Raw genomic sequence first — 14692 nt, forward strand, 5'->3', positions numbered from 1 at the left:
TTTTTTTGTTAAAAATTCTTCCTGTTGATTTTCAGCTTCATTTTTCATCTCTCCCTTACACCTGTCCTTTCTGCCACCACTCGTCAGCCGTCATTACTAATAAATAAATTCTCCTTTAACTGAACGTAGGGAGCCTGGAAAAAAAAATGGGGGCTTGGGTCGGCGCGCCAGGTAACGCCTGTAATCTCAGCACTTTGGGAAGCCGAGGCCGGAGGATGGCTTGAGCCCAGGAGTTTCAGACCAGCCCGGGCAACATAGTGAGACCCCAACACTACAAAAAATAAGAAGAAAGAAAAAGAAAACAAGGGCTTCACGGTCACTTAGACTTGGCGAGGAGGCTTGAGTCTGCTGCTTTCCACTGAGCTTTAGCGTTCTCTGCAAAATAGGGATACTTATCTCCTGGGGATGCTTTAGAGGGCCTAGGATATAAGCCTGGTTTCTTTTCTAATTTGCTGTTCGCCGATTCCCCGCCTCCTCGCGGCTTGGCATATCGCGCTAGTGGCCTGGACTATCGAACAAACGGCTCACTCAATTCAAACACGAGTTCCAGCCTGGAAAAGGCCGAGACGGCAGGGTAAAAATACTTTTCCTCGCATGACCCTCCACAGATGTCGGCCGCGAACTCTGCCTAAGCCAGCCCTGCCTCTCTTATGATGGCGACCCAGAAGTGAGTCGTCCGGGCCAGCCCCGGAAATCTCGCGTTAGGTGAGGCCAATGGATGGGTTCTCGCGAGAGGACCCGTCAGCCCCAGCAAGGCGTCGTGCGAACTGCAGCTGGTATCTAAGTCGTAGGTGGAGTCGGAGCGGTTAAGTGTAGGTGCAGAGGTGGCAGTTCCGGGGGCAGCCGGGGGCCGGGTAGGTGTAGGGAGCGGATTCGTAAACTAGGAAGGTCTAACATGTGGCGTAGGAGGGGGTCCGCACTCCAGTTCACGATTGCCAAAACGAGGCTGCCGGAAGTGCGCTAAGGGGTTTTCTTCTCCCAGGGAACCAGCGGGGAAACTGAGGCTCGAGGTGGCGCTCAGGATTGTGGGACACGCTGAGGCGGCCGTCTTTTCCCGCAGCAGCGGAAGATGTCGGACAGCGAGGACAGCAACTTCTCCGAGGAGGAGGACAGCGAGCGCAGTAGTGACGGCGAGGAGGCCGAGGTCTGTGGCAGGGGCGCTGGGGGAGATACTGCGCCTGGGGACAGGACTCGGGGCAGAAAGTCCCTTGTGGGAGGCTCGAGGGGTTCACAGCGAGCTCTGGCTTCTGGGAGATCCCAGATTGTTGTAAGAGGCAGAGAAGTACGCAAGTTGAAGTCAAGCAAAGGGACAGGTTCTGGAGGCCAGAGATGAGCCAGGTCCAGTGAGATAACAGGTGATGTTTTTAAAGTTTACTCTGTGTGTATATAGTAAGCACTTAGCATTAGTTATTTTTTTTAGTTACGTCTAGTCATTCCAGAAATAAATTTGTAGTGCCTGCTATATACCAGGCGCAATTCTTTGCCCTTGGGGTACACCAGTAAACAAAGCAGATTTAAAAAATTTCTGGCTTCGAGAATGTAAATAAACATAGCCAATAAATACACCATATAGTAAGCTGGAAGATACTCTGGAGAAAGGGAGAATAGAGAAGGGGAGTGGAGAGTCCTGGTTGCACTTGAAATAGGGTCATCAACCTGAGTCTGAAGGGTGACATTTGAACAATGATTGAGGGAGTGGGTTGTGGTTAGCTGGAAGTGGAGTGTTCCAGTGAGGGGGACCAGCAGGTGGAAAGATGGCACTGTGTTTGCTGTGTTCAAGGATTAACGAGGATTTGAGAGGCCTAGATGGGAGGACGTGAGCCTAGAATTTCGAGGGCAATCTGGGCAATATAGTGGGACCCTGTCTCTACAAAAATATAAAAAAATTAGCCGATAGCCAACCACTGAAGACAAAAAAAGAAAAAAGAAAAAAAAATTAGCTGAGACTGGGTGTGGCAGCTCAAGCCTGTAATCCCAGCACTTTGGGAGGCCGAGGCGGGTGGATCACGATGTCAAGAGATCGAGATCATCCTGGTCAACATGGTGAAACCCCGTCTCTACTAAAAAAAAAAAAAAAAATACAAAAAATTAGCTGGGCATGGTGGCGCATGCCTGTAGTCCCAGCTACTCAGGAGGCTGAGGCAGGAGAATTGCCTGAACCCAGGAGGCGGAGGTTGTGGTGAGCTGAGATCGCGCCATTGCACTCCAGCCTGGGTAACAAGAGCGGAACTCCGTCTCAAAAAAAAAAAAAAAAAAAAAAATTAGCTGAGCATGGTGGCACGTTCCTGTAGTCCCAGCTACTCTGGAAGCTGAGATGGGAAGATCGCTTGAGCCAGCAGGTGAAGGTGCAGTGAGCTGCGATGGTGCCACTGCACTGCAGCCTGGGTGACAGAGTGAGACTCTGTCTCCCCACCTCCCCCCACAAAAAAGGGGTTCCAGTTTGGTTGGAACAGAGTGAGTGCAACAAGGAATTTATGGGAGCCAGGTCATATAGGATCTTGAAGGCTGTGGTAAGGAATTTGGCCTTAACTGAGCAAAATGCAACCATGAAAAAGTGAGCAGGTAGAAGATGGGATCATGTTTTGAAAGGATCACTCTGGCTTTGGATCTGTTGAGTACCTCAGTTTCAGGAACCAAAAAACAATCATTTCCTGGGGTGTTTCTGATTTGAAATGTTCTTTTATTGCCCATTATCCTTTTTGTGTTTTTTTGAGACAACATCTTGCTCTGTTGCACAGGCTGGAGTGCAGTGGCATGATCTTGGCTCACTGCAACCTCAGCCTCCTGAGTAGCTGGTATTACAGGTGCATGCCACCATGTTTGGCTCATTTTTGTATTTTTAGTAGAGATGGGGTTTTGCCATGTTGGCCAGTCTGGTCTCGAACTCCTTACCTCAGGTGATCCACCCTCCTGGGCCTCCCAGGTGCTGAGATTATAGGCGTGAGCCCCTGTGCCAGGCCCATTATCCTCTTTTTTTTTTTTCTTTTGTTTTTTGAGAGGCAGTTTCCACTCTTGTTACCCAGGCTGGAGTGCAATGGCACGATCTCGGCTCACCGCAACCTCCGCCTGTTGGGTTCAAGCCATTCTCCTGCCTCAGCCTCCTGAGTAGCTGGGACTACAGGTGCGTGCCACCATGCCCAGCTAATTTTTGTGTATTTAGTAGAGGTGGGGTTTCACCTTGATGACCAGGATGGTCTCGATCTCTTGACCTCGTGATCCACCCGCCTCAGCCTCCCAAAGTGCTGGGATTATAGGCGTGAGCCACCGTGCCCGGCCTCCTCTTTTTAAACTTGCTTTTGTTTTATTCATTTGTTGAACAAATCAGCGTTTGCATCTGCTACTGTGTTCCACTTCCCCGGTGTCTGGTAGGAAATCTTTGCTTTTTTGGAATTGACTTTAGTAGGTAGCAGTCAGAAACCAGTAAACAGATGATAAAGTGTTTATAGATCTCTTATTTGATGTATAAAAACTTAAGTTGGCTTTTTAAATTAGTTGCCAATGCTTGTGAGGGAGATTTCACATAAAGATTAAGATTTCTTTCTTTTTCTGGGAAAATGGATGGAGCTGGCAGCCTGGGACCCAGGGTTGTTCTGCAGAGCACCCCTTTGCTCCATGAGTGGCTGCGCCACTTACAACTGGGAATTTTCTCCAGTTCCCAGGGTATATAAGTTGCCATTTATCATCTTGCTTGCCTTGTGGCAGAGTGAAGAAAAGGAAAAGGTCGCACATGGCTGTGTTCTGGAAAGCGTTCAGTAGGCGGAGAGTGCCGTGTGTTCTGGGTGACTTGTTCCACTCACTTACGTTGCCTGCTTATCCTCTGTGGACATTTGATTGCCAGTCTTTGTGGTGCCCTTTGGGGAGTGCCTGGTTTCCAGGCTTCCAGTGAAGAGTTGGAGAAATAGGGATGCTGTGGTGGGGGAGGGATGAGTGGGAGAGTGACAGAGAGGGCCTTTCCTCCAAGCTGCAGCCCTGAGTTCTTGGTCTCTGACTCATGGCTTGGAGACACTGCTTGCTGGTTAAAGTCTGGTGGTAATGAGACCAAGATCCCCAGTTCCATTTCCTGTCTGGGACCTTCTGGTTTGCACTGCGCTAGTCTCACTTCCCCAGCGCTACACCATACTTGAACCCCGCGCTGGTTCCAATTCGGTTACCAGGTGAGGCAGGAGGGCAGTGAGAAGCCTGTCCCCACAGCCAGATAGGACTAGATGGTCTTTTCAGACAGCCAAATGGTGATATGGTCCTTGAAGGACAGGGTTCTGTGGCTGGACAAGTAGTGATGGCAAATAATGAGCTACGTGTGTGTGTGTGTGTGTTTTGAGTTGAAGTCTTGCTATGTCGTCCAGGCCCAAGTGCAGTGGCGCCATGTTGGCTCACTGCAACCTCTGCCTCCTAGGTTTAAGTGATTCTCCTGCCTCAGCCTCCTGAGTTCCTGGGATTACAGGTGTCTGCCACCATGCCCAGCTGATTTTTTGTATTTTTTAGTAGAGATGGGGTTTCTCTATGTTGGCCAGGCTGGTCTTGAATTCCTGACCTCAGGCAGTCCACCCTTCTCGGCCTCTCAAAGTGCTGGGATTACAAGCGTGAGCCACAGTGCCTGGCCCAGAGGGAACTCTTTATGCAGAGAACCAGCATGGATGATGAGCAGCACTGAGAGAGCATGGTCCAAGGAGTTCAGTGCAGCTGAGACCTACTGTTTGGGGGAGGCAGTCCTGAAGGGGGGTAAAGGGGGAAAGGCAGTGGGCAGAGCATATACTTCTAGTCTGGGCTGGCTGAGGAGCTGGGCAGGGGACCAAATGGTCAGGTTCATGTTTTAGATCACAGTTTTCTAAGACTGTAGCGTATATTTTAGGTTGGGGATGATGAGAGGTGCTTTTAGGTAGAATGAGGACAAGACCTTAAGCTACATTGAATCATGTAGTGAAAGTATTTTCTTTTCAGTTGTGTGTCTTGTCTTGACTGGGTCATGAGAAGTTTCGTTTCAGTGCTACTGTGTCTTGAACGGGAGGACAGGCCTTAGACTGAGGCCTACAGCACGCAGCAGTATTTTGCTGTCTTAATAACATTGTTTTGTTTTGCTTTTATCTTTATAGTTACCTTGTGTTTATGACAAACAAATCTTCAAGGAGTTTTAAATTTTAAGAAATTGCAAAACATAGAAATGTTTCTCTTTAAAGTGAAAACGTGAATGGATTGGAAGAAAATACATATTGAATATTATCCAAAATGCTTGGGACTGGAAGTGTTTTCGAATTTTTTTTTTTGGTAATATTTGCATTGGAGCATTCCCTAATCTTCCAGTGAACATTTACTTTGAGCATGGCTTTTTTTTTGGAGACAGAGTCTTGTCTCTCTGTGTCACCCAGGCTGGAGTGCAATGGTGCAATCTCAGCTCACTACAACCTCCACCTCCCCAGGTTTAGGCAATTCTCCTAACTCAGCCTCCAAAGTAGCTGGGACTACAGGCGCCTGCCACCACCTCCAGCTATTTTTTTTTTTTTTTTGTATTTTTAGTGGAGATGGGGTTTTACTGTGTTGGCCAGGCTGGTTTTGAACTCCTGACCTCATGATCTGTCCTCCTCGGCCTCCCAAAGTGCTGAGATTATAGGCATGAGCCACTGTGCCCAGCCTCAGCATGACCTTTTAGCATCATGTCTGTGCTGAAAAAGTTGCAGATTTTGAAAGGTTCCAGGTTTCAGATTTTTTTTTTTTTTTTTTTGAGGCAGCATCTTGCTCCATTGGGCAGGCTGCAGTGCAGTGGTGCAATCTCAGCTCAGTGCAACCTTTGCCTCCCAGGTTAAAGCAATTCTCTTGCCTCAGCCTCCTGGGTAGCTGGGATTACAGGTACCCACCACGATGCTGAGGTAGCTTTTGTATTTTTAGTATAGACGGGGTTTCACCATGTTGGCTAGGCTGGTCTTGAACTCCTGATCTCAGGTAATCCTCCCGTCTCGGACTCCCATAATGTGATTACGGAAGTGAGCCACTGTGCCTAGCCAGATTTCAGACTTTCGGATTAGGAATATTCAACCTGTATTAGGTAAATGGATTGTAGTAATGACATGGAAGAAGTCGTGAGGTCAGCGGGTTAAAGATTGAAGTTTGGTGTGGATCCATTAATATTGTTGCTGGTATGGAAAGAGGGATTAGAGGCCAGGAGAGTAGGGAGGAGGCTGGGGTAAGGATCCAGGTGTGAGAGGGGAGTGTCGTGGCCTAGGCTCTGAGGTATGGGGCTGGGGGAAAGCATGACTTGCAGAAATGATGTTCACAGGCAGAAAGAACGAGGATTTGGTGCCTGTTGGTAATTGGAGGAGGCCAGCACAGGTCTAGGGGAAGACACTGAGGTCAGTGTGGGACACAGTGGGTCTGAAAGGGCTCAGAGGACATCATGGGGAGGCATCCAGGATGCTGCTGGTGCATGGTGGTCTTGAGTTCTGGAAAAAAGTGGGGGTCTAGAGACAGATGAGGGTTCGCCTGCAGAGACAGAAACTGAAGTCATGGAAGGTAAGATGGCTAGGGAGAGAGTGCATGGAGGGAGAAGCAAAGTGGTGTGGACTGAGTCCTGGTAATTGATGTCAGCCTTGAAGAGGTGAACAGAGTAAGAGGAGCTTGAAGAGGAGTGCTGAGAAAAACCAGGAGAGCATGATATGGCAGAAGCCAAGGGAGGACCATTTCTACAGGGAAGGCGTGGTTGGGGTGCCAGATGCTGCTGGGATGGTAGGGAATACAGAATGGCAACAGAATTAGCAACAGGGGTGGCCAGTGATCTTGGTGAACAGTGTGGACTGGAAACAGAGATGGGAGTCACTGTCACAGAGATGTCCACCACTGCCAAGGAAGAGAACGAGATGGCCTCGAGGATTCATAGAATGGAAAGAGATGGGCTGGGTACTGTACCTCACACCTGTAATCCCAGCACTTTGAGAGACCAAGGAGGGGGGAATCACATGAGATCAGGAGTTCGAGACCAGCCTGGTCAACATGCTGAAACCCCTTCTCCACTAAAAAAATACAAAAATTAGCCAGTTGTGGTGGCACATGTCTATAATCCCAGCTAATCAAGAGGCTGAGGCAGGAGAATTGCTTGAACCCAAGAGGTAGAAGTTGCAGTGAGCTGAGATTATGCCATGGTACTCTAGCCTGGGCGACAAAGTAGGACTTCTGAAAGAAAAAAAGAAAAAGGAAAGAGATGAGGCCCAAGGACTAAGTTTCATTGAGCTATTATACTTAAAAGACCCAGTGGATTTCATGTTAGTGAAGTCTTACGAAAAATAAAGAAAACAAATAAATAAAAATTAAAAAGAAAAGACCTGGTGGAAGGTGAGCAAGAGATCTAGTGCAGGTAGAGGCCCAGGCCAACTCCCAGCGTTGATTGGGCGGCTGGGGAGATGGCAGTGCTGTCGCTCAGACAGGATGGTAACCAGAGAGGCCAGCGTAGAATGAAAGGGGTGTATGCAGAGCCAGGGGAACTGTGATTGGCCAGGCCGATCTGAGGTCAGATTTGGGGTAGGGAACAGGGTATTTAGATTTTGGGGTAGTAGAATTCTGGTGCCACAACTCTGCCTGACCCCTGTAGGTAGAGGAAGAGCGGCGCAGTGCAGCAGGCAGTGAGAAGGAAGAAGAGCCTGAGGAAGAAGAGGAGGAGGAAGAGGAGGAGGAATACGATGAGGAAGAGGAGGAGGAAGATGATGACCGGCCGCCCAAGAAACCCCGCCATGGAGGCTTCATTCTGGATGAGGCTGGTATGTCACAGTGCTGGGCAAGTGCAGACCAGAGGCTGAGGGCTGAGCTTCCACTTTTAGTTCCATTTCTTTTTTTCTTACTTTTTTTTTTTTTTTTTTTTTGAGACAGAGTCTAGCTCTGTTGCCCAGGCTGGAGTGCAGTGGTGCGATCTCAGCTCACTGCAACCTCCGCCTCCCAGGTTCAAGCGATTCTCCTGCCTCAGCCTCCTGAGTAGCTGGGATTATAGGTGCACACCACTGCACCTAGCTAATTTTTGTATTTTTAGTAAAGACAACATTTCATCATGTTTGCCAGGCTGGTCTTGAGCTCCTGACCTCAGGTGGTCTGCTTGCCTCAGCCTCCCAAAGTGCTGGGATTACAGGCATGAGCCACTGCACCCAGCCTTTTCTTTTTTAAGACAGGATCTCACTCTGTTTCCCAGGCTGGAGTGCAGTGGCATGATCATGGCTCACTGCAGCCTCTACCTCCCAGGTTCAAGTGATCCTCCCACCTCAGTTTCCTGAGTAGCTGTGACCACAGGTGTACACCACCAGACCCTACTAAACTAATTTTAAATTTTTTTGTAGAGAGGAGGTCTCACTATGTTGCCCAGGCTGATTCCAAACTCTTGGCTCAAGTGATCTTCCCACTTCAGCCTCCCGTAGTGTTGAGATTACAGGTGTGAGCCACCACGTGCAGCCTTACATGCATTACATATATGTACATAGATCATCTCTAGGCAAAAAACTAGTCATGGAGTTGCCTTTGGTAAAGGTGACTGAGATACTGGGGGGTTAGAAAAGGGAGGGACACTTAACTGATGCTTACATTCTCTATAGATGTTGAGTCTTTCATTATGTGCATGTATTACGTTTTAGTGTAATGTTTGATACATACAAAACAGTACATGCAGCATAGTGAAGAGGTTAAGTGCATGGACCATGGAGCCAGACTGCTTCTCAGATCCCAGCTGAGTCTCTGGGCAAGTTACTAAACCTCTCTGGATCTCAGAGTCTTCGCTGTAAAATAGATACAGCAATAGTGCCTCCCTCGGGGTTGCCAGGAAGATGAATGAGGAATCTGTGTTAGGTACTCAGAGCAGGGTAGGGAGTATAGTATGCTCTCAGCGTTAGCTGTCATAAATGGACGAGAATCATAAAACCAACTAACCACAAACCATCTTTTAAAAAACTGTCTAGTGATCATGTTTTGATAGTTGGAAGGGAACTTTTCTTCTGGCTTTCTTTGATCTTAGTTTTCTTAAGGGATTTGGGGGTGGAGTAAGGAGAGGGGATGACTTACAGAGCTAGGTGGAGCTGCAGGTGCCCCTGACCCTGCTGCACACACCAGCTCTGTGGTATGACCTCGGATGAGTGCCTCCCTGTCGGAGCCTCAGTGTCCTGCTCTGGGCAGTGGGGATTCGTAGTGCCTGTCTTCCAGAGGAGATGTTTCGTGTCGTGATATCTGTTATGAGGTCACCTTTGCCCCTTACCACTTGGCCTTTCCGTTCTAGATGTCGATGATGAGTATGAGGACGAGGACCAGTGGGAGGATGGAGCAGAGGACATCCTAGAGAAAGGTGTGTGTGGGCCCTGCCTCCATAAGACTACTGGAATGGGGGTGGTCAAGAGGGTCTTCAGAGCCCATTACCCCAACTCCCCATCCCCTGTACACCCCAATCCCCACCGTCCTCACCTTGCTTCTTTCTGTCCTTCCCAAAGAGACCAACTCCCCGCTTTTTCCTTTTAGGCCCATGAGTGGGGGGTGGGGCTGTGGGATGGGGATGTTGTGAGGAGAGGACCCTGGGATCCCAGGGCCCAGTGAATCCCTTCTGGGGTTGTAGGGTGGGTGAGCTCTGTCCCAAGATACCCCCCACTTCCTGGGCCAATGCCCCCCTTTCCCCGTTATTTTCCGTTCTGTGCGCCTCATACATTTCGGCTTCTCCCCAACCACCTGGTGCCTGGCCTTTACTTTTGATTTTCAACCTTTCTGTGTCCCTCCCTTCCCCTCCCGCAACCCATTGGTTGATTTTGCTGCTATAATTTGGCTCATACTTTGTCTGCCCTCGCCCACCACCACCACCACCACAACCACCACCACCACCACCACCACCACCTCCTCTTCCTCCAAGTAGAAGAGATTGAAGGTAAGAATCTGAAAAGTATGATTCCCCGACCTTCCTCCCATATCCTGACATTTCCTCCTTCCTGCAGCACCTGCCCTCACCTCCTGCCCACCAGCCCTGGTCTGGCCCTGGGGGCTCTGACCCACGTAGGGTTCAGAGTCAGGGAGTTCTGGGGCCAGGTTTGCCCCAGTTGTTGGCCTGGGAAAGCATGGATATGTCTGTCTGGGACTGAGCATTTGTGGGTGGTAGCAATGGGTGGGGTGGGGTGGAGTCCAGGGTGCACCTGGACAGTAACTGTGAGATGGGAACAGCTGGAAGCCCCCCCCAGCTGCTGGACCCCATTCCCAGTGTTTTTGACAAGAAGCAGGATGCTGAGTAGGAGAGAGTAGGGGATGAGGGGTTGGGATGTTCTCTGTGAGATGTCATCTTCCTGCCTCAGGGCCAAACCTTGGCCTGCACGCCCCTACTTTCTCCAGGCCCTTGCCCTCCACCTGCCATTGCTCATGCCCTCTGTCAATTTTGTTTTAGCCTCCAATATCGATAATGTTGTCCTGGATGAAGATCGTTCTGGGGCTCGCCGCCTACAAAACCTCTGGAGGTGGGCAAGGAAGAACACGTGGTGGGATTGGCCCTGTGGGAGATTTGGGGGTGGACAGCCCACCCACTCTCCTCCACTTTCAATTCCTGTTTGCTTCCCCCAGGGACCAGCGAGAAGAAGAACTGGGCGAGTATTACATGAAGAAATACGCCAAGTCATCTGTGGGAGAGACGTAAGGGCATGGCGCGGGCAGGTGGGGGCAGGGAGCAGTGGGAAGGGGAGGGGGTCTGAGCTTCACCCCTTCCTTCCTGAATGCCCTCCTCCCTTCAGGGTGTATGGAGGATCTGATGAGCTCTCAGATGACATCACCCAGCAGCAGCTGCTCCCAGGAGTCAAGTAAGGGGGTTGGGATGGTGGGGGCGGTGCTGGGGTGTGAATCTTACATGAGCTGATGGTGCCCAAACAGGTAGCTCCCTGAAGTAAGTCAGGGCAGAGTCACACAGTGTGGGGGATGGTGGGGGTAGGGAGGGCAAGGTGGCACTTTCTCTTTCCTCCCACTCGTGGGTAGAAACGTGGGGAAGCCAGTGAGTATGGGGGATCCTGGGTGTGGAGACAGAGGAAGGGGGTGCCTTGGGGGTTCATCTGTTTGTTGCTGAAGATTCAGCTTCACTGAAGGGCTTCCTTTTCCTCTGTTGCCCAGGGATCCCAATCTGTGGACTGTCAAATGTAAGGTATGTGCTCTGTCCTTGGGGCTTGGAGGAGGTGGGAGAATAAGGGAGCTGCTTTGTGGGGGAGAACTGCCCATTTGTCTGTCCCGGGTCTCTGTGACCTGCCAGTCACTTGGTACTTCTGTTTCTATCTGCTGCTCCTTGTTACTGACTGGCTTTCTCCCACCTCCATCTTCCTGGCTGTCCATCCTCTCTCTCTCCTCTCCTTAACCTTTTTTGCTGCTGTCTCCTGCCCGCTTCCTGTGTCCTTTCCTCCATTCTGTCATCTCTTTCAAATCTGCCTCTCATCTTCCAGATTGGGGAGGAACGGGCCACAGCCATTTCCTTGATGCGCAAGTTCATTGCCTACCAGTTCACAGACACGGTAAGCTGGGTAGGCAGGTGGCTTGGTGGGGAGACATGGGCAACACCCAGAGGGAAGGACATTGTCAGCTTCAAGGGCACCAGGTGCCCCTGTGCTGAGCAGAGCTGCCTGCTGAGTGAGCTGCTTCAGCTAGAACAAGACCACTGCCTAGATGGAAGGGCTCCTCTGGGCCCTGACAGATATGTTTTCTTTGTTCTCTGCATTTCTGGCAGCGTCCTGCCACCCCTCTGGCCCTCTGGAAGTCAACCAGCTAGCTTCCTCTACCTTTTCCTTGTTAGAGTGGGTTTGCCTGTTAACCAGCCCTGTTGATCCGGGGTTACCCTCTTCACCACATGCCAGGAAGCAAATGCTGCATCCGAGGCCCAGGTCTTTCTTTATGTTTTACTTTTCTGTTATTTAAGACAGGGTTTAACCATGTTGGCCAGGCTGGTCTTGAACTCCTGATCTAAGGTGATTCACCTGCCTCGGCCTCCCAAAGTGCTGAGATTACAGGCGTGAGCCACCACACTGGGCCCAGGTCTTTCTTTAGTTTGAGTCCTGCCCTTGCTACTTAGCTGTGTGACTCTGATGCACCTACTTCCCCTCTCTGGGCCCCTTGCTTGCCTCTCAGCATCATACATGGCTTTTGGCCGACGCAGTGGCTTACTCCTGTTATCCTAGCTCTCTGAGGCGGGTGGGTCACTTGAGGTCAGGAGTTGGAGACCAGCCTGGCCAACATGGCGAAACCGTCTTTACTAAAAATACAAAAGTTAGCTCGGTGTGGCAGTGCACGCCTATAGTCCCACCTACTCAGGAGGCTGAGGCAAGAGAATTGCTCGAAGGAGGCAGAGGTTGCAGTGAGCCGAGATTGCGCCACAGCACTCCAGCCTGGATGACAAAGTGAAACTCCATCTCAAAAAAATAAAATAAAATAAAATAAAAAGATTAGGTGGCTTTACGTAGAGCTCTCAGCCAGGACTTGTTCTACAGCTTGCGTTTACTTAGTAGAGCTGTTGTTAAAGGAACCAGGGCAAATGCTATGAAGGGTGTTCTCGAAATTCGTGAAACTAATCACCGTGCTGGTTGGTAGCTTTCTCACTTAACATGATCCCAGCTAGGGATCGTGGTTTAACCTGTTGAGCCACTGGATGTGAGCCAGTGGGACCAAGTAGGCAGTTGCAGGGTTTGCAAACTGTGATTTTAAATGTGCTCAAATGTCTTCCTCAAAGGCTGGGCGCAGTGGCTCATGCCTGTAATCCCAGCACTTTGGGAGGCCAAGGTGGGTGGATCATGAGGTCAGGAGTTCGAGACCAGCCAGTCTGAGACCAGCATGGTGAAACCCCATCTCTACTAAAAATGCAAAAATCAGCCAGGCATGGTGGCACACACCTGTAATCCCAGCTACTTGGGAGGCTAAGGCAGGAGAATCACTTGAACCTGGGAGGTGGAGGCTGCAGTGAGCCAAGATCATGCCACTGCACTCCAGCCTGGGCGACAGAGCAAGACTCCATCTGGGAGTGGGGGAAGTTTTCCTCATTGTTATAGTGGTATCGCTGCCTGTCAAGGGGAGACTGGGGTTTGTGGGGCGTGATTCCCCAATGGCGAGGCTGAAAAGGTACTTTTTGGCCAGGTGTGGTGGCTTATGTCTGTAATACCCGTACTTTGGGAGGCTGAGGCAAAAGGATTAGCTTGAGCCCAAGAGTACGAGGCCAGCCTGGACAACATCGTGACATGGTGACACCCGATCTCTACCAAAAAAAAACACAACGAAAATAAGTGTGCTCAAATCTTCCTACATGATGCCCTGGAGTAAAATTCTGGTCATTTGAGTTACGACTCTGATTATTTTTTTTGAGATGGAGTTTTACTCTTGTTGCCCAGGCTGGGGTGCAATGGTGTGATCTTGGCTCACTGCAACCTCTGCTTCCCAGGTAGCTGGGATTACAGGCACCTGCCACCGTGCCCAGCTGACTTTTTGTATTTTTAGTAGGAACAGGGTTTCACCATGTTGACTAGCCTGGTCATGAAGTCCTGGCTCAAGCGATCCGCTCGACTTGGCCTCCTGAAGTTCTGGGATTGCAGTTCTGAGCCACTGTGGCCAGCCTAGAATTTAATTATTTAAAGTGTAAACCATGGTGGATTTTAATATATTTTAGTATATTTGTAACCATCATTGCCGTCTAATTCCCAAATGACGTTTTCATTACACCAAAAAGAAACTGATACCCAGTAGCCATTGCTCCCTATTCCTCCTTTCCCACATCTCCTGGTAACCACGAATCTGCTTTCCGGACTGACTTCCTTCACTTAATGTTTTCAAGACTCATCCATGTTGTAGCATATATCAGGACTTCATTTTTTTGTGTGTTTTTTGAGATGGAGTTTCACTCTTCTTGCCCAGGCTGGAATGAAATGGTGTGGTCCCGGCTCACTGTAACTGCTGCCTCCCAGGTTCAACTGATTCTTTTGTTTCAGTCTCCCAAGTAGTTGGGACTACAGGTGCCTGCCACCACGCCTGGCTAATTTTTGTGTTTTTAGTAGAGACAGGGTTTTACCTTGTAGGCTGGGCTGGTCTCAAACTCCTGACCTCAGGTGATCCACCCACTTTAGCCTCCCAAAGTGCCGGGATTACAGGTGTGAGCCACTGTGCCAGGCCAGGACTTCATTTTTATGGCTGTATAATACTCCATCTTATAGATAATACTAAATTTTGCTTAGTCATTTATTTATGAACATTTGTGTTTTCACTTTTTTGAAAATTATGAAATAAGGTGCTATGAAGATGTCTTTTTTTTTTTTTTTTTGAGACAGAGTCTTGCTCTATTGCCTAGGCTAGAGTGCAGTGACATGATCTCGGCTCGCTGCAACCTCAGACTCCCAGGTTCAAATGATCTTCCTGCCTCAGCCCCCTAGGAGCTGGGATTATAGGCAGGTGCCACCATGCCTGGCTATTTTTTGTGTATTTTTTAGTAGAGTTGGGGTTTTGCCATGTTGGCCAGGCTGGTCTTGAACTCCTGACCTCAGATGATCCACCCTCCTTAGCCTCCCAAAGTGCTGGGATTATAGGCGTGAACCATCGTGTCTGGCCTACGAAAATTTCTATGCATATTTTGGTGTGGACATGTATTTTCAGTTTTCCTGGATCAGTACCTCAGTGGGAAATTGCTAGGTCATAGGATAACTGTTTTAAGTTTTTGAAGCATTGCCAAACTGTTTCCCAAAGCAGCTGTACCATTTTA

At 49.5% G+C, this 14692-nt stretch overlaps 1 protein-coding gene across 4 annotated transcripts in view; it reads left to right on the plus strand.

The window, feature by feature from the left end:
- Positions 1-743: 743 nt before the first annotated feature.
- SUPT5H (SPT5 homolog, DSIF elongation factor subunit) overlaps positions 744-14692 on the plus strand; it is a 30460-nt gene continuing 16511 nt past the window's right edge. The window contains exons 1-10 of one of the 4 annotated variants that reach the window (XM_035286995.3): positions 744-854; positions 983-1144; positions 7574-7739; positions 9233-9298; positions 9854-9865; positions 10373-10442; positions 10546-10614; positions 10713-10778; positions 11083-11113; positions 11406-11474. In XM_035286995.3, the coding sequence (XP_035142886.1) occupies positions 1070-1144; positions 7574-7739; positions 9233-9298; positions 9854-9865; positions 10373-10442; positions 10546-10614; positions 10713-10778; positions 11083-11113; positions 11406-11474 (624 nt within the window). In that variant the 5' untranslated portion in view covers positions 744-854; positions 983-1069. The remainder of the gene's footprint in view (positions 855-982; positions 1145-7573; positions 7740-9232; positions 9299-9853; positions 9866-10372; positions 10443-10545; positions 10615-10712; positions 10779-11082; positions 11114-11405; positions 11475-14692) is intronic. The other 3 variants (XM_035286996.3, XM_035286997.3, XM_035286998.3) reach the window with 3 other exon arrangements.

Source organism: Callithrix jacchus, chromosome 22 (genome assembly GCF_049354715.1).
Source record: "Callithrix jacchus isolate 240 chromosome 22, calJac240_pri, whole genome shotgun sequence".
NCBI classification, from domain to species: Eukaryota; Metazoa; Chordata; class Mammalia; order Primates; family Cebidae; genus Callithrix; species Callithrix jacchus.